Here is a 19,032-nt window from a genome sequence, read left to right as displayed (position 1 = left end):
CATGTGCCCCTCCTGACGACACCCGAAGCAAATGATCCTGGGTTTGCGATAGTCCTTCGAAGTATGTCCTTTAATTCCACAAATACGGCAAACTATTTGGTTTGCAGTCTGAAATGCTTGATTCTTCCTACTACCGTAGTAGTTGCTGTTGTTGTTGTTGTTGTTGTTGTTGTTGTTGTTGTATCTTGGCTTGAAATTCAAGCTGGTATTGGGCTTGTTATTGGAAAACCTCTTAGGCTCAAACTTGGCCTTCTTCCTCTTTTCCTCCTGCAGTTGTTTGAAATCATCTTCCAGAGTGATGGCGGCATCCACCAACTCTTGAAACTCCGTCGCTCTCATCATCCGGAGCTGTACCTTGAACTGGGGACTTAACCCCCTCAGAAACCTTTTCTTCTTCTTGTCCTCAGTGTTGACTTCTTCAACAGCATACCGGGACAGCTTTGAGAATTCCCTGACATAGGTCAGGATGGCCTTGTCCTTCTGCTCGAGACTTTCAAATTCTCGACGCTTCAGTTCCACAATACTTTCAGGGACGTTGGATTCCCTGAACTTCCTTGCAAACTCCTCCCAGGTGAATACCTTTCCCGCCGGGTAAACGGCTACAATGTTATCCCACCATGATGCGGCGGGTCCACACAGCAGATGTGTAGCATAACGGACCTTCTCCTGGTCGTTACAACCAACGGTATTGAGATTTTGCTCGGTGTCCATAAGCCAATCTTCCGCGTCCATTGGCTCGGGCGCGTATGCGAAAGATATAGGCTTGGTATTCTGGAAGTCTGCTAGGGTGACTCCCGGATTCTCAGGTCTCTCTACCCGGTTCTATTGCAGCAATTCTTGGAAGAATTTGTTCTGCTGCTCCAACGTTACACGTTGTCTTTCCTCCACCAGCTGCATATACTGGACAAAATTCTGCTGCGTCATGGGTGGTGGTGGTGGAAACTGATTCCTGGCTGCTTCATCAGCCTCTTCCTTTTGTTTTGCTTCGCGCTCCATGCGCTGCGCTTCGGTCTCCTCTCCTAACGCTCCCGACATAACCCCCTAGTTCTGCAACACAAGATGATACTCATAATTACTCCATGCGCAAGTTTTCTGAGCTCAACCTAGTGCACAGAACTAGTCACGCAATGGAAATCAAGAAGCAAATCCAAATCATACAAAACATATACCATGTATATACATACTTAAGTGGTCTTATTACAATACTCAAGTCGATGTGAGTATGCAAACTCACTTATTAAAGTATATGTACAAATTTATACAAATATTACATACTATAATACACGTGGTACTTGTGTATTATAGCCTCGCCTCCCTTGGTGGACTCTAGTCGATCTTCACTCCCGGTACATCCCAGGCTTCCATCCGGTCGAACGTGTCGTCCTCCTGATAGACCCTGGAACATAAGGTCTCCCCGTCGGCTGATAATCCGAATCCGATGATGATCCTAGGGAGAAGTCAGCGTTCACAAACTGATCGTTAAGTGCATCATAGTCCACCCATCGAGTGTACTCCCCTGTAGCTCCACCATAGGTGTTTCCAACACTCGTACCCGACTCAACCTGTGTCGGATACCCTCTATCAACTCCTTCATTACTAGGATAACTCTGGGTTACGGGTTGTGGCGTCATCATTCATCTCCCCGTCATAATACACTGAAGTACTATGAGTTCCAGTATCAGATCCCCAACGCCAACCCGTGGAATTTTCTATAGGAGTCTCGGAACGCTGATTGTTTCCGGATTCCTCTCCGCTCTCATATCCCCCATAGGAACTACCCAGATAGTTCCCAGGTGTAACAGGTGTAGGTTCACGCTCAAGAGGATCAATACTAATGTAATCACCAGCTGAGTAAACTGGTGTGTGCACCACATTCTCCATAGGTTCTTTCCCCCTAATCTCCTCCTTGGGTTCAGTAAACTCCTCTAGCATCGTATCAATTGCTCCTGTCAGATGATGGTTCAACTGAAAGAGCAATGATATTAAGTTGCGGCTATTATCCATGTATTTTGCAGCTGCTATTGGTTTGCGTTTTGCATATTTGTAGTGGTTAAGCATGGGATCCTCTTCCTCCTGATTATGAGGAATGTGGGTGAATTCGGAACCCATAAGCTCTTTCGTCTTATGCTCCCGAATGTCGGTTATGGCTCTCATAACGGCTATATGGTAGGCTGTGTTGATAGTTCTGGCTTCCCCTGCTGGCATTACTACGCTCATTCCCAAAGATTCGGGAAGTCGCAGTCCTACCCTACACTTGGCCAATACAGTACCATCATAGTACATGTATTTCTTTACTTGGATCTGGGGATCACACCCAAATTCAAGTAACATGGCTCGTAGAATATCTGCAAGTCCTCCTTCATATTCACTCAGGGTGGAATCCATTACTTTCACGTTTCGTCCGGGACGTGAACTTGCCATGTTGGCTGTAGAAATAGAAAGATTATAAAATTAGTAATAATGCATCATAATAGAGATAATAAAGAATTATCGCACTAAGAGATATGATTGTTGTATTCTCAATTGAATATACACCATATTTTTAGAGAATTCTTTACTAATCCTATTTGACTCCTAACGTTTGGTCCCATTTACTAGGTTCCAACCTAAGGTCAAAGCTTTTGCTCACGATACCAACTGTGATGACCCTGCATACCACTGCATGTTGTAGTATGCCAGTCGTTGATATAACATTCACGAAGTACCATTCCGCAAATATTACATCCCTCAGAGTAGTACAACAGAACATAGCAGGTCCATAACTCATTCATTTATTATTACAAATATCATACACATATCGTCTTGGAGCTCCTCTTGGGTCCTAAGAGGAATACTCCTGGGTTCGAGGCGAACCCAACTTAGCTTACAATATAAGAGTCTCATTAAGTTATACATTTATTTCCTCGAGCAGCTAAATACTAAGAGTTCGGGCTGCTCGGTTACTACTACTACTGGATGTCTCTAGGCTTGATCTTTTCCGGAAGCCTCCCCGGTTCCATAGACGATGAGGTAGTCTACGCCCTCGATACCTCCAGAGAGGTCTGGTTCTTCATAGCCGATGATCTCGGCTCCTTCATTGTTGTCGTAGTCCTCCTCCAGACGATTTAGACAATCTAAGCATGGGATTTAAGAGTGGTATGAGTACGAGCGTACTCAACAAGTTCATTATAGATAAGAGGTGTTTAATGCTCTAGCTACGATATTAGACCAGAAAGTCTAATACCAATGCAAGTTTTGAGAAACATTTCTTCAAGAGATTACTTTTATTCCAAAGAGCTATGTCCGTCAGCCTTCACCAGTTTACTAGAACTTCATGGAGCTCCTTTCCGGCCGCGTTCGCAGTTCCTCATCCCGGAACAGGGAGTGACAGTCACGATTCTTTACACTGCAGAGGTGTGTTGCTTTACCCATAAGAGATCTTAACCTTGATGCCAACCGGGCAGCTTTCCCGTCCACACTTCCTTCGGTGTGAGGCCCGGTATAAGGTCTAGCCAATCATGTTCCTCCGCTACCTCGAACACCCACCCTTTGTTGCATGCCCCGACCCTGGGTCCACGCCGGTCCCATTATTCCCATATATTTCAGGGTGGACCCCGACCACGACGACGATCCGGGATCGAACCAAACTCCTTCGCGGTAGCTGCAACCCATCATAGACCGCAATACCGTGGGGACTTAGGACTCCCCAGCCTCACCATCTTGCTCCTTCGGGCGACAAGTGTACTACGGACAATGTCGTGGGGACTTAGGACTCCCCAGCCTCACCAGCTTGCCCCCTTGGATTACAAGTGTACTACGGTAAAGCGCATCCGTTGATGAACGAGAGGTGGAAACACTTTTGACTACTCCGTCCCACTCCGGATCTTATGGTTAACACGGGTATTACGGCACAAGAATCCTTTGGCGACATTTGTTGTTTAATCCTAGATGGATATAAACCCTTGCAATGGAACCTCCACCATATCAACACAATCCATGGTTCCATTGCCCACCACATAGTCATATTCATAGTTATGAAAGTAGTGGTTTTGATTTTTATGCGATAGTGATAACCATAATACTTTGCAAGTAATTTGATAGAAATACTCAAATGACATGAGCAAGTGATGAACTTGCCTGAACACTGCAAAGTTTTGCAGTTGGAAGGTGTGGACTGACCCTTGTCCTCTGTATCTGAAAAATAGCATCATTGTCCGATAAGGGCAATGGTTAAAGAAGCAGTTATGCATGATTCCAGTTTTAGGGTTTGTTCCCCCCTTCCGATGTCGTTGTTATTTCATGTGAGAGGTTAATACTAAGAACAACTTGTAGATACTTGATTCAGGGTAAATATAACCTTGAAATATTGTCAAGGTGTTTTTTAAAGTCCAATTGCTTTAATGGACTTATTTTCATTATTGAAAATAATATGAGTGATTTAAATTATTATTTAAATCATCTAAATAAGACTTATTCTTAATTGTCTTCAAAAATTCTGTTTGGTATTTTATTTAAATAGAGAATTTTATGCTGATCCATTTACATATTTTTAATTATTTTTTAGAGCTTTTATCAATTTTCTATTGAATTTCAAAGTTTCAGGTTTTTATTGAATTGTGAAAAGTCATATTTGCCCACAGGCCCACTGTCGATGGAGCCCGGTGGGTTGGGCTAAACCAGCTCGGGTCCAACCGACCCGAGCGGTCGCTCACTCGCCCACCACCTCGCCGCCTCGACCTAACCCTAATCCCCTTTCTCGCTACGGCGGCTGCGTCGCCCTCGCCGAAATCGCCGGCCGATTCCGGCGATCTCCGGCCGCCATGGCCCTCGCCATGGGCGCATCCGCACCGCCACGTGACGGCGCACCCGATCATCGGCGTCGATCCGGTTCTTGCCTCCCCTTCGCCGATCCCCTCGCGTTTGTTCGCACGGTGGTGCGGTGCTCACCGGCGCCTCGGGTGTGATGGCGCCGCCGGCCTTCGCCGCCGTGGTGCGGAGCGCTGCGGCGCTAGTCGGGCCTGGCATGGCCTGGCCAGGTGCCGCCGTGCCTTCGGCGCGCGCCGCCGTGGCCGCCATGGTTACGCCAGCCGTCTGCTCGCTCCAGGTACACGCATCGCCTCTCTCTTACCCCCTGTGCTTGTTCTTCCTCCTCTTCTATGAGCTCTGGCCATGGTCTTCCTCCTCGTGGAGGTCTGCCGTGCTGTTGCTGCTGCTCTGCTGCGCCTAGCTCGCTGTGTGTGCGTATGCTGCTCTGGTGCTGCCTTGATGCTTATCTTTCTTTGTCTTGTTCATGCGGCTCTCTGCTCTCTGGCCTTGACCATGGTCCTAGCCGTGCTACTGCTGCCGCCATGGCCTAGTTCTAGATCATGTGCTTGTACTGATGCTCATGCTCATGCTTTCTTGCTTAATTCCCTCTCTGTGGCTCTATTCTTGTTACTGAGCTTGCTAGATATTAAGTGTGTTCATGTTTGCTGCTCTGGCTTAGGTTCTGTGTGCATTACTTGCAATTCGGCAAGTGCGAGGGCAATAGTATGATGTTCCTTGTGCTCAAATTCATGAGTATGCTCAATTGAGCATTACTGTTGGTTTAATTGTATGATTAGGTGATGAGCACTAAGTGCTTTACTTGTTATCATGATCCAGTGGTTCATCAAGCCTTTGATGTGCTTCTGGATACAATCATATGATTATGACTTCAAGATTCTGCTTTATTGATTAAGACTGGTGTGTAATTCTTGATGGCTGATTTATTTATGATGCTATGCTTGGCTTGTAGCAATCGGTAGCATGAGTTAGCAAGCTTTGATGATTATTAAATCATCATTAGCTTGATGGTTAATTCTGTGCTTCCTACTGTGGCTAGCTGGTGCTTAACTTGGTGTCTGGGGATCACCAAGCCTTGTGTTCAGTGTATCTCGTGGCTCGATCCAAGGCTCATTGTTGCTTGCAGTGATCCACTGGATCATTAGCAGTGTCTGTTTCATGATTTACTTGTTAATATCAATTTTCTGTGTTGCCTTTATTGATGGAGTGGATAATTGATGTGAACTGTGATACAGTGATGATCATCACAATTGATTGGCTTGGGCTAGATGGATGCCAACAGTGGTTGGGAACCCTAGCAATTCTTTGAACCCAATCAGGGTGATGATATTTGTATTTGGCTTGGTGGTTTGGCTGTTCTAGGGTTTGAGGTGACCCTGGCAGTAGTCATATACTGCCCTAGGGTAGCTCCCCTATTTGTGGCTTGCTGTTGCTCACCAAATGCTTTCTGGGTGATCCATTTATTGGATTGCCACTGGCTCTTGATGTTGAAATCAAATAGACAATGTTTTGTCTAGGTCTGATGGTCAACTAGCTGTAGGTGCTAAGTGTGTGTAACTAGGCTAACTGGTGCTCTCATCTCTTGCTGGATTTCTTCAGTTATGTAATGATTGTCATATCTGTTGTTCCCTTTTGATGATTGACCAGTGGCCTTTCTGCTCTTGCTTGCACCATATGGCTTAATAGCCAGATGATGACACAACTTGGGTATCACACCCTGTTGATTATGTGTGATTGATGCATATGCTTATATATGAACAAAACCATCTGGTTTGTCCATGATGCTTGGTATACCTCACTCCAGCTCCTAGAATGTGATGTTGGTGTAGAGGTTTGCCTCTGTGTTGATCTTATGGTTGCTTTGCTTGCCCTGCTCCTCCTGGTGACTTGATGAAGCTTGAATTAATTCAGTGGTGTGCTGGAATAGATTGAACAAAGGAGGTCGTTTCTATCTGTTCTAGCTGTTCTTGGTGTTCTTGGTGTTCTTGGTGGCTTACCAGTTCAGTTCTGCCGATGGTTGAATCAAATGACTAGGGTTTGGCTGTGAAAAGCTTTTATATGCTGCTGGCTTGCTCTTGTTGGTCGACAGCACTACCTCTTTCCATGGTGACTCACTGTGTGTGTGTTACACATGCACACAGCCTTGTGTGCTGCCTGGTTGTGTGTGTGTGTAAGTGCTGTGCACTTGGACTTGGTCCTATCTGTGGCATGGATCTGCTCGGCAGAGACTTGATCATATCCTCTCCAATTCTGTTTGATTTCTAACCTGCCAAGTTTTTATTTTCTTTGTGTTTGTGTGCAGGGAACAACCTGATGCTCCAAGGATCATGGAGATCATCAAGTACAAGGCTAAATGAAGATTAGCTTGTAGTGTTAGGATAGAACATTAAATTGTAATTTTCTTTTCTTTTCATTTTCTATTTTGTCCAATTCTTGTAATATGTTGTAATTCCATAATTCAAATCTGAATATTGTAAAGACAATGTATTATGTGTATGAAGATCAATAAAGCTCAAGTTTTCCTTATTGAGCTTAATGTAATTGTTGTATTACTTATATTCTTGCTTAACGATAATTGTGTGTTAAATTATCCCTAATTTGAATTATTTGATAATCATTTGATGTTTGAATTTGAAATTCAAATTCAAATTTGGTTTGAATTTATTCAAACAACTTAACTTATAATTCAATCATGCAACCTAAGATTTCAATGTAATATCACTTCTCTCTTCTCAAAACCCTAATTTAGATAAGTAGGAACAAGTTCATCGCACTCTCGAAACCCTAACCCTGTAAGGTGTCGAGAGAGAAACCTGTCCCCCTTCGATGCAGTTTTGTTTTAAAAGCGCGAAATTTCCCCGTAAATTACAATGCAATGCACATCCCTTTCTAAAATCTACCCCTCGATCGTCTCTAAACCTGGGATATTACAGCTTGGCCCCCTAATTATTGGCAAATAAACCTAATTTATGAGTGTTTATCATCATCCACATTACATAGGTTCACAACCAATTGGGAGTCACTTTCATGATCACTAGGTTATAGCCTCTCTTCGTCTCCAGTATAATTCCCTCATAGATGTCCAACGCCTCCATAGTCACTGCATTTGCCGCATGTTCATGCCAGAGTGCTTGCGCCAGGCCGCGAGCTACCATTTTAGTGCCTCGTTTCTCATGTTAGTGCTTGCGCCAGGCCCCCTCCCGCCTCCTTGCTTCCTGACACCCATGATGCTGGATGTAGCAACGACACTTTAACACCGGTCTCATTTCTCAATTCATCCCAAAATAATATTTCCCATGTACAATCGAAGAGCGCATGGTAAATTACCTGCTCCAACTTCCTACAAGCTTCACATCACGGGTCACGACCCGATATCCTACCTCTTGATATCGGAAGGGTCACGATGGAGACTTCCTCTATGGCCATGTTACGTTTTCTGATAGCATAGTGAATCAACCATGTGTGTCGCAATACCCAAAAATACAACACCGTACACAACATATATGAACGATGAAGACAGCAACAAGGAAACACATTTGCACCATGAGAATCGTCTTGAAGCATACAACTAGAATCTTTGCAACATGTGGCTTATGCATACACGACAAACAACATAAACACTTGAAGCATGTCAAACACCACATGCAACATCGAAAAATCTTGGTTTCACTGACCTCTAACCATCAAGAACTGAGGCAGCGTCCTTCACTGACTCGGGCTTGGCAGTCATGAATCCGCGTTTTGCCGAAGGCTTGTCGGAGCTAGATCAAGCACCCATCGGCCATTCCCCACCGTCCCAAGGCCCAAAGAAATGCTCAAGAAAATACAGATGAAATCGGATTCGTGTTTCCTTTTGTAGTTAACCTCTGATAGTGTTCTAGAGCATAGAAATCTCTAGCACTATCGCCGGAAAGCTGCAACGGCCTATAATACATCGCCCTACCATGATGTTCACATGTCATATAGAATTATGAAGCAGAGTTGTTATCGACACCAATTGAATTATGCCACGCCAACAGCTCCCCTTCGACCTTGTCAAGGTAGTTGAGCACCGCTTGGAGACCCTTCTCGTCTACAGATATCAAGTACACATCACTTTAAACATGTGAACACAGTCTGATTCCGGCCATGAATTCAAATGCTTTCTTCTAATTGACTGAAACTCTGAAAGGCTAAGTAAGCTAACGTGTCAAGGGCGCTTACCAAGTCTGGGAACGGTGTGGCCGGCCGGGTGACGTATAACAAGTGGATCCACGAATGAGTCTGCCAGCTCCTCGCCGTGTGTTTTCGTAAAGTCATTGTCGCCTGCGCACAAGCAAGTTGTTACAATTGCTCATTTCCATTGACAATCTATGGGAGAAAAACAGTATCCCACGTTACCAATGAAGTGAAGCGAAGTGCACTTGATCTTGTTGTGGTACGCCCTCGCCGCCGATGCCGGCGACCGAATCCTCCCTCCGGATATAACTATGATGTACTTCAGCATAGGAACTCTGCTCAAGGCCAGCCCCTGCCAGAAGAGCAAAATGGTGACATGGAACCAGCAGATCCATCCAGGAACTGCGCTGAGTCAACGACAAATGTGCCCACTCACTTGTTCCTGGAGCCCAACAAGGGCTGCTGAGAGGAGAGCGCCCTGGATGTTTGTTTGTCAGTCAGCATCGAAGTTGTTCGTCAGTTAATGGAGTATGATGTCTCGAACGAAGCTGATCCCTAGTACGAGTATGCGTTTACCACCTGACTACCTGAGAGAAACCGAACAATCCGTCGAACGGCCCTTCTCTGACCATCAGCTCCTCGATGTTGGCCACGCACTCGTCGAAGTTGCTGCACCTGAGGAAATCCTGTCCCGAGATCGATCCAGAGCGTAACAAGATTTTGTCAGATTGGAGGGTCAACTGCATGTTTACAGTGGAAGCGGCGGCGAGGAAAACTGTGATGGAAGAGGAAGCAGGGCTAACCTCGCCGACGAACTGGCACCACTCGTAGTAGGGCGGGTCGAAGACGCCGCGCACCGGGGACTCGCCGGCGGCGGGGAAGGGCGCGTCGGCGAAGGCGAGGTCCAGGCGGGAGGTGACCTCGGCGGGCCACCTGTCCTCCACCTGCCTCCGCATGATCTCCCCGCTGGTGCGGAACCCGTGCAGGCACAGGAACCGCGGCGCCGGCCGCTGCCTCGTCGCCCCGACGTCGTCCTCCTCCCCGCCGCTGAGCGCTAGAAGCCGCCGGGGCTGGCAGCTAGCGACACGCGGCTGTCGAGGGCGACGGCGCGAGAGCGACGGGGCGGAGGTCGGTAGGTGGCGAGCGTTGCTCGTCGAATTGAAGGTGATGGGATGGTGTAGTTGAGCTGCGGCGGCCATCTCTCTCAAGTTCGGAAGTTCGGATCGCTGCTGTCTCTCTGCGTCCCTCCTGATTCATATGGTGGATTTTTTTTGGGTGTGCCTATGTCTCAGTTGACTGAGATTTTCTTAAGTCTCAGTCAACTCAGAAAAGTGTAACTACAGTTTAAAGGAAAGTGCAACTCGGTTCAGTTGCACATTTCTGTCAGAAAAGTGTAATTGCATTTTTTTAACAGAAAAGTGCAACTCAAAGCACATTTTTGTAAGTGACTTAGACTTAAGAAAATCTCAATTGACTGAGACATAGCAAAACCGATTTTTTTTGCGACTAATTCATATGGTGGATTCGTACTGCCGCTTTTGCCGTGACTTGCTTATGAATCTGGTAGTAATTGTTTAGTTAAACTAGAAGTATACCCCGCCGGAATTTCTCCGATAACTTTATTTTGTAAAAACAAAAAGGTATAAGTTGATTGGAATAGGATATTATTTGTAGGAACATGCATGATGCGTAATTATTCAAGAGGCTAACTTAAAAAAAACTGAATTGAAATGGTTATGTAGTTGACGGCTAAAAGTTGATGATGTGGATAATTGGATGGCTTAAAAAATAGATGATGTGGCTTGCATGTAGAGTATTAATGAATGTTAGTGGGGATGACATGGACAATTGGATGGCTAATAGAATGGATGATGTGGATAGCTTGCATGTTGAGATAGACAACTTAAATAACCTTCTAGTGAAAATTTTGCTTTATAATAAGACATATAGATTTGTGTGTTCTTCTGTATGGAATACTGAACGGGACTTTGTCGCAACTTGTAAAATATTTTATGTGTACAACTGAAATGCATGAACCAAAAGGACACATTATTTCGGTGTCCGCCGAGATGACCGCTGAAAGTGATTTCCATATACAGGCAGATTTATTAAAAAGAACAGAGTCAAAAACTTTACCTCATCTATTAATTAAGAATAAAAAATTAGGAGAAAACCGAGCGAAAACCTACAACAATAACAACAACAGGGTTAAGACCACACAAACCTAGCCTAACAAAGACCTGAACAACAAGACCACACCCACACTAGCCAACACAAGGGACCACGAGGCAACCCGAACAAACTCCAAACACGAGACTCCAACACCGCGTCGATGAAGACATGCCATATGTTGGGGCGCACCCATCAATCAACTGCGAATCCAGGGTAGGCATCAACCAAGGTGGCGAGAAAATCACATACCTCTCTAGCGACGACAGCGTTGAGCACTGTTGCTAACAGTTCTGACTTAGCAACCCATCACCAATAGGAACCACATGCCTGTTGGAAACAAGCGAGAGAGGAACAACAACATCAACAACACCACTCTTCTCAAAGCCAAGTGTCTGACTCAGCGGAGAAGTCACGACCGAGATCTCGGGCGAGTCAGACCTCACTTCTTCTACGGAAGGAGGCATAACCACACCAACACTCAACTCCAGAAGCTGAGCCACCACAAAAGAATCCCCACACAACTCATATAACTCTAGCGTGATCTCAACCACCGATAACTTCGACTCAGCGGAGCCAAGCAGAAACGAAGCATGCATGCAACACGACTCCATCGGCTCCAAAGGACACCAACGCATGCCAACAACAACTTGAGATTTGCCACCTCTTCACTAAGGGGGCGAGACACCTCCTCGATGTGGTTAGCAACCAACTGAGCGAGCTTCATGTGCATCAAGGCAAACTGACACTAAAGGCGAGAGTCAAAACTTGTGTTGACATTCTACTCCTCGCAACACCTTAGAGAGGGTATTGGCGGCGATTGGCGGCGATGTTGCAGGCGACGACGAGCGACACACGACCTCAACCCAACTCTGGGACGTCGAGGGATTCATAGTCCGTACATGAGATAGTTTGACCAACAAAACCTGAGGGTTGGGATATATAGTCCGTTTATGGCTAATTTCAGCTATGTGTAGTACATGTTCAATAAATATATTCTTTCAGTTCAGACAATTTTATAAACATCCTAAAGCCAGGACCATGCTGCCAGATTCATCGGTACTTCGCTGAAAAGTTCAGCTAATATTGATAACCCCTTCAACGATCGCTTCTAATCTAATAAAATTCAAAGAATTTATATAGGACTCGAAGTAAAAAAGGAGCTACACAAAAGCTATCTGCATTCAGGTTTGATTACTGAATAGCCACACAATTGCGCCACCGCAAGAGGATGAGTTTACATCTGTATCAGCATGCTTGCCTATATTATGAATTTGGGAGGTATTCAGATACTAATTGTCCAGGTCCTGTCAGATGCACATTTCTTTTTCGTCAACATCAGCGGGTTCTTGGGCCTCGGTGGATGAATGTTCAGATATCTCCTTTTCCATCTTGTCAAGGAAACGGGTCATCACCTTGAGACTTTCCTCATCTGCATGACAACAAGCATAGTTTTACTTTGGCGGTTTGGCATTCATAAAGAAAGGACTAGCAATTAAAATAGCTTGGTCAATGTAAGGACATCCTGTTTAGAAAAATATGTTTAGCGTGTAAGGACATCCTGAATTAGACACGAGTGGTTTTAATATGACACCTGTGGAAGTCCTCCCATTCAGAAATATGTTTAGCGTGTAAGGACATCCTGAATTAGACTAACAGAGCTACACTGAAGTTTTTTTCCAGCTAAGGTTTTCAATCCTGTTGCCTCCTATCACAGACAGCTCATGTTTACAATTTACCTACAGATTCCTTCTTTTTTGTTATGAAATTTAGTACAAGCGGATCAATACTCACTGCCTTAACTCTATACAGTTTAGTGGAGCTTGGTAAACGAAAGTACGAGCTTACCAACAAGCCTTGGAACCGTGTGGCCCTTTGGGTGCCGTATTATGAAGGGATCCACAAATGACTCTATGAGCTTTTCACCACCGTCTTTAAGGAAGTCATTGTCACCTGCACATCAAATAAATGGGCGGTTAACGGTTGTCTGCTACTGTATGCTAACCACTCAGTGGACCAACAAAAGCTTAATATATTCCGAAACAATATTTGACTTGTAATGATAAAATCACCAGACCATCGACTCAAGTACATAATGAAAATGATGATAAAGGGGAGTAATCCCATAAATGATTCCATCAAAAGGATATGTCAAAGTTTCATCGGTAAATTAGCACTATATTAATCTGCAATTTAGCTTTTGAAACCTTTTCATCAGTAGATTGTTTGTATGTAAATTTCCATCAATTATCTGCTAATTACTGCCATTAGAATAGATGTTTAATAGGCTTAGTTCCCTAAAAACGCTAGCATCTGCGGCGCTCCCTCCCCTTTCTCCCTGCCGTGCGCGGCATAACATTTACATGTATGCCTGTGTGCTGTATTTTCGTTATCACCATGGTAATGAAAATCGATCCCTCGTGGGATCGCTTGGAAAAAAAAATTAGAATAGATGTAGCTTCTGGGATCTTTTATGAAAAGCATGACACAAAAGAAGCATGCAGTTGGTGTGAGGAGTTAAGCACATTGCCTAAACGACATAAACACTACAACTTGAGTGCACATGAGGTAGGCGTGCCGGCAGTGCGAAATATTAAAAAATATAAAGCAGACAGGCATACGCAAGAACCACTTTGGAGGGAACTGAAAATGATACACTAACCAACAAGCAACCAGCATAGCAATTGCGAGGGTGTATTGAGCGCAGAAGAGATTGAAGTACCAAGGAAGTGCAGCGAGGGGATTTTGATCTTGTTGGCGTACGGCTTCTCGGCAATTGTGTGTGAGCCGCGGAACCGGGCGCCGCCTATGATTATGAGGTACTTGATCTTGGGAACTCTAGTCAGCGCCAGTCCCTGCCAGCAGAACAAAATTAATGAGCTGAAGAAAGATGCAGCTGGTACCAGCATAGACGCATACAGTATAGCTGGAGTTTATGCGGTAAGTTTAGCAGCAGCATCGATCGGCTTACTTGTTGTTGGAGCCCCACGAGCGCAGCAGACAGAATCGAACCCTGAATGTTACCATGACAGTTTGCAATCGTGAACTGTCAGCTTAGAGTCGCCATATGGTATGTTTGGTTTGCAGAATAGTTAACTGTTCCGAGGCTGATTACCTGGGAGAAACCCATGAGTCCATCGAAGGGCCCTTCCTTGATCATCAGCTCCTCGATGAAGTCGAAGCATTTGTCCAAATTCCTGTACTCCGTGAAGCCCTGTTGGAAGAGGAAAATATATGACGGAGAAAATAACCAATAGTCAAATACGCACGTTCGACATCCTGGGGAGAAGAAAACAGGAGGAGCGGATAAAAAACCAAAAACGTGCTACGGACTCCACCCAAATTCCTTTTTTAGAGGACGAATTGACAGATCAGGACATGAGAGCAATGCGGTGGTGCGAGGCGAGGGATGGGAGGGAGGGGAGGCGCGCGCGGACCTTGTCGAACTGGAACCACTCGTAGTAGGGCGGGTCGAAGATGCCGTCAACGTCGGACTTGCCCTCGGCGGGGAAGGGCGCGTCGGGGAAGACGAGGTCGAGGCGCGCGGTGACCTCGGCGGGCCACTTCCCCACCACCTGCTTCCGCATGATCTCGCCGCTGGTCCGGAACCCGTGCAGGCACAGGAACCTCGGCCGCCTGGCGACCACCCCTCCGCCGCCGGCGCCGAGGCTGCCCATCCTGCGAGGTGGACGGTGGAGGGAGGAGGAATTGTTCGGGTGGGCGGGAGGGTGTCTGGTCTGGCTGGAGGGAGAATGCCGGTGGCCGTGCGGCGCCCGATTGGGTTTTTATTGTGTGATCGTAGACCGCGTGGACGCTGGAGCCTGGAAGGGAAGCTGCAGTGGGGCCCACCCGGGGTGTGGGGTCCGCGTTGGGTTGGCTGGGCGAGCGGTGCCAGCGGCACGCACGTCCTCGCACGAGGTGAGCGTCGTACGTGTATCGTGACGCTTGTGAGTTGTGAGTTGTGACACACGCCTTTCGGCTGTGGGCCCGACTGGCGACTGGCTGTGTGTGTCCTGAAGTGGAGTGTGGACGGGAGGGAATCAGAGGCAAGGAGGAGTTGGGAGGATTCTCTCTCGGGAAATGATACTGTAAAGCGCACGCACGTCGCACGGTTGCGTCAAGATTTGTGCGGCTGCATCTAAGAGGTGCGCGTAAGGATAAGAGGACCAGTCTAATCAGCTGCTCACGCACGTTATCATCCTGTGCTAAATGCTCTCAGCCACGCAAATCTCTCTCTCTCTCTCATCAAACCACCGCTTAGAGCCTCACCGGAATGTTCGAGGAGGACGCCAGGGAAGCCGCCACCGAGAAGCGCACGCCAGGGAAGCCGCCACCGAGAAGCGCGCCAGGGCACGAGAGAGGTTGCCGCCGTCGCAACACACCAATGTGGGCAGGGTTCCGCTGGGCCGTCGTTTTACGGGCGCGAACCTGGCAAGCGCTGAAGAGGAGGTAGACAATGACGCAGCGGTGAGCACGATACCAACGATGAGCATGCCGGCAAGATGCTCATGGACGAACCCGGATTTTCCCCCTCCTACTACATCTTATTTTGCTGATTTTTCTGCTGAGATTCCAGTGAAGGTCTTTTGCATAGTATTCTGTGAGTATCCCCTTGTTGCATGGTTTACAAAAAACATTGGGAACAAAGGATTCATCTCAATTTCAACAGAGAATCTGTTGGCATCTACGCTTTCGAATCTGGCAGCTACACATTAGGAATTTGGAAGCTATACCGCTAGAATTTGGCAAATATCAACATAGTATTGGTGCACTAAATAGTCAGTGACAATGGCAATTTAGGAAATCATTATGCACTGTAAATTTGGCTACTAGGTGAAATTAACCTGGTAATTAGGTACTAATTCTAGCCAGCACTTTTTGCTTGGTACTATTGAAAAAAAAATTGAGACGTGCATAGCGAAAGTTAATTGGTATCTAATTGCCAAGTTCGTACTGACTGCCTACCCAATTATTTTTTATGGCTGCCAGGTTCTAATGCCGAGAGGCTAAATGATCATTGACTAGTGATTTCTTAGTACTGTGTTATGACTACCAGATTCTTAGCGCCTAGCTGCTGGATTCACATGTCCAAGCTGCCAAATTCCCAAAAAGTCTAGCTGCCAGATTTTGCAGAAGTCATAGCTGCCAGATTAACATCACCTAGCTACCAGATTTTTGATGTATGGCTGCCAAAATAATTATATGCTTGTGAATTGTGACTTTAAAATCTCTACTCGTAATTGTATGAGCTCTAGTTGTATACACTTATTATTATTATTTTTTAATACCCTAGATGACGTGACACCTTTTCTTACATGCATGCACGATAGGTTGAGCAGAAAAGTAGTCAGGTGCTAGGTGCATGACTGCATGTGTGCGGTGGTGTGGGGTCTATACAATGTAGTCCAGGCCCATCATAGCACTTCACGAGCGTGGAAACGTCAAGCTGGGAAACCGCCGCACGGAAGGGGTGCGCGTGCGGCGCCGCCGCATAGTCCCGTCCTTCTGTCTCGCTGCGGTAACGCTGAAGCAGAAATATTGGATTCGAGTGGTTTCCGCGAACACTTCCAAAAACCTTCCAAATGAATGAGAAACTTGAAACCATAGTTCAAATTTGGTCACAAGGCAACCAAAAATTCAAATTCGGCGGCCACGCCGGCTAAAAAAAGGCCACGCGGTATACGTCACATATTACAAACCGGGTATCAAATAGAGAGGGGATCAAATGGAGGAGGTCGGCGAGTCGTCGATCACAACCGAGGATGGTGCGGTAGTGGTGGCTGATGGCTGCTCTGCCACTGGAATGGTAGACTCTACCGCCTGCTCGTCCAACATCTCCTTCATGATCCTCATTCGGGCCATCTTGAACCACGCTTTGGCATCATCATCCATGAAGGAGGTGTCGGCCGTCAGGATCTTGGCATCCTCCTTCATCTTGTTCACCTTGGCTAGGGCGGTCTCGTTCATGGCATGGATGAGGGTGGCTTGGGCGACAACTTTGGCGGCTTCCACCTTAGCCTCCTCAAGCTTGATATTGTATGCCGCCTTGTCAAACAAAGCGGTCCATCGTTGATCCATCTTCTCATCCCGCTCATCATGCTACCATGCCCGCCGACGATGTTACCCCATTCCTTTCGAACTTGGCTTTCTTGCTGCCTATTGGACTGCCAACCGAGGCAGACAAGGGTGGCGCCGGTAGCCCATCCACATCAATGACTGCACCGTCCTTGAGTGTGAACTGGGTCTTCGCCCATTTGGGACAACTCTCAATCTTGGTGAAGACATGCATGAAGGAGAAGTCCTCGCCTGTGCCCCACTTCTTATACACGAATAGAGCATCTTTTTAGTACAAAAGAAACACAACATTAGACAATGTAAACAACCAATTCAATACATGTACATGAGAGGTGATGAACTCTTACATGCATCTCCATTGTGTGGCCACTCTCTTTCCTCCTTTGAACTGTCACAAGAAAGCAATGAAACTCGTTCATGAAGGGTTGTATAACGCCCCACCTATGTGGCATTGCATTCTCGTTACGGTTCATCACCAAATTCCTGTACTCGCCGAAGATCTTGCGGTCATTGAATTGACGGAATATCCTTGACCAATAAGTTCCCCATATTTGCTGCGAGCTGGTGAGCGGATCCATGTTGACGGCCTTCCAAGCGTCGGCGAGGCACATATCCTCTAGTGTGCTCTAGCGAGGGCCTCGAGTCCCCTTCTTTTTCGACGGCACTGTGGCGCCGGTCTCCACGTGGATGACTAATGACCCACAAGTATAGGGGATCGCAACAGTCTTCGCGGGAAGTAAAACCCAATTTATTGAGTCGACACAAGGGGAGCCAAAGAATATTTGTAAGCCTTAACAGCGGAGTTGTCAATTCAGCTGCACCTGGAAACAGACTTGCTCGCAAGAGTTTATCAGTAGCAACAGTTTTATAGCAGTAGCAGTAGTGAAATATCAGCAGCAGTGTAACAAAGACAGCAGTCATGATTATAGTAAACAGCAGGATTAAAATACTGTAGGCACAGGGATGGATGAACGGCTGTTGCATGGATGAGAGAAACTCATGTAACAATCAAAGTAGGGCATTTGCAGATAGTGATAAAACGGTGTCCAAGTACTAAATAATCCATAGGCATGTGTTCCATATTTAGCCGTACGTGCTCGCAATGAGAAACTTGCACAACATCTTTTGTCCTACCAGCCGGTGGCAGCCGGGCCTCTAGGGAATCTACTGGAAATTAAGGTACTCCTTTTAATAGAGCACCGGAGCAAAGCATTAACACTCTGTGAACACATGTGATCCTCATATCACCGCCTTCCCCTCCGGTTGTCCCAATTTCTGTCACTTTGGGGCCTCGGGTTCCGGACAGCGACATGTGTATACAACTTGCAGGTAAGATCATAAAACAATGAATATCATCATGAAACAATAACATGTTCAGATCTGAGATCATGGCACTCGGGCCCTAGTGACAAGCATTAAGCATAACAAGTTGCAACAATATCATAAAAGTACCAATTACGGACACTATGCACTATGCCCTAACAATCTTATGCTATTACATGACCAATCTCATCCAATCCCTACCATCCCCTTCAGCCTACAGCGGGGGAATTACTCACACATGGATGGGGGAAACATGGCTGGTCGATGGAGAGGCGTCAGTGGTGATGATGGCGATGATCTCCTCCAATTCCCCGTCACGGCGGAGTGCCAGAACGGAGTTTCTGGTCCCGAGACGGAGTTTCGCGATGGCGGCGGTGTTCTGGATGGCTTCTGGCGATTTCGTCTATTCCTCGTGCGTTTTTAGGTCGAAGACCTTAAGTAGTACAGAGGGGGGCATCGGAGGCTGGCCGAGGTGGCCTCACCATAAGGCGGCGCGCCCCCCTC

General features: G+C 46.4%; 2 protein-coding genes across 2 annotated transcripts; both read right to left on the bottom strand.

The window, feature by feature from the left end:
* Positions 1-8,322: 8,322 nt before the first annotated feature.
* LOC127335057 (uncharacterized) lies at positions 8,323-10,240 on the bottom strand. Its single transcript, XM_051361647.2, has 6 exons — positions 9,765-10,240; positions 9,549-9,647; positions 9,398-9,439; positions 9,184-9,313; positions 9,007-9,108; positions 8,323-8,875 (listed from the first exon to the last, which is right to left on the bottom strand). Exons 1-6 carry the CDS (start codon positions 10,158-10,160, stop codon positions 8,772-8,774), a joined length of 873 nt encoding a protein of 290 aa, XP_051217607.1. The 5' UTR covers positions 10,161-10,240; the 3' UTR covers positions 8,323-8,771.
* Positions 10,241-12,109: 1,869 nt separating this feature from the next.
* Positions 12,110-14,841, bottom strand: LOC127335058 (uncharacterized). The gene is made up of 6 exons (XM_051361648.2): positions 14,568-14,841; positions 14,246-14,344; positions 14,102-14,143; positions 13,853-13,985; positions 12,979-13,083; positions 12,110-12,562 (listed from the first exon to the last, which is right to left on the bottom strand). The coding sequence occupies exons 1-6, from the start codon at positions 14,805-14,807 to the stop codon at positions 12,441-12,443; spliced, it is 741 nt and encodes a 246-aa protein (XP_051217608.1). The 5' UTR covers positions 14,808-14,841; the 3' UTR covers positions 12,110-12,440.
* Positions 14,842-19,032: the final 4,191 nt, after the last annotated feature.

Source organism: Lolium perenne, chromosome 2, assembly GCF_019359855.2.
Source record: "Lolium perenne isolate Kyuss_39 chromosome 2, Kyuss_2.0, whole genome shotgun sequence".
In the NCBI taxonomy this organism is placed as follows: Eukaryota; Viridiplantae; Streptophyta; class Magnoliopsida; order Poales; family Poaceae; genus Lolium; species Lolium perenne.
The sequence above is the reverse complement of the archived record's forward strand: the minus strand, read 5'-3'. Positions and strand labels throughout refer to the sequence as shown.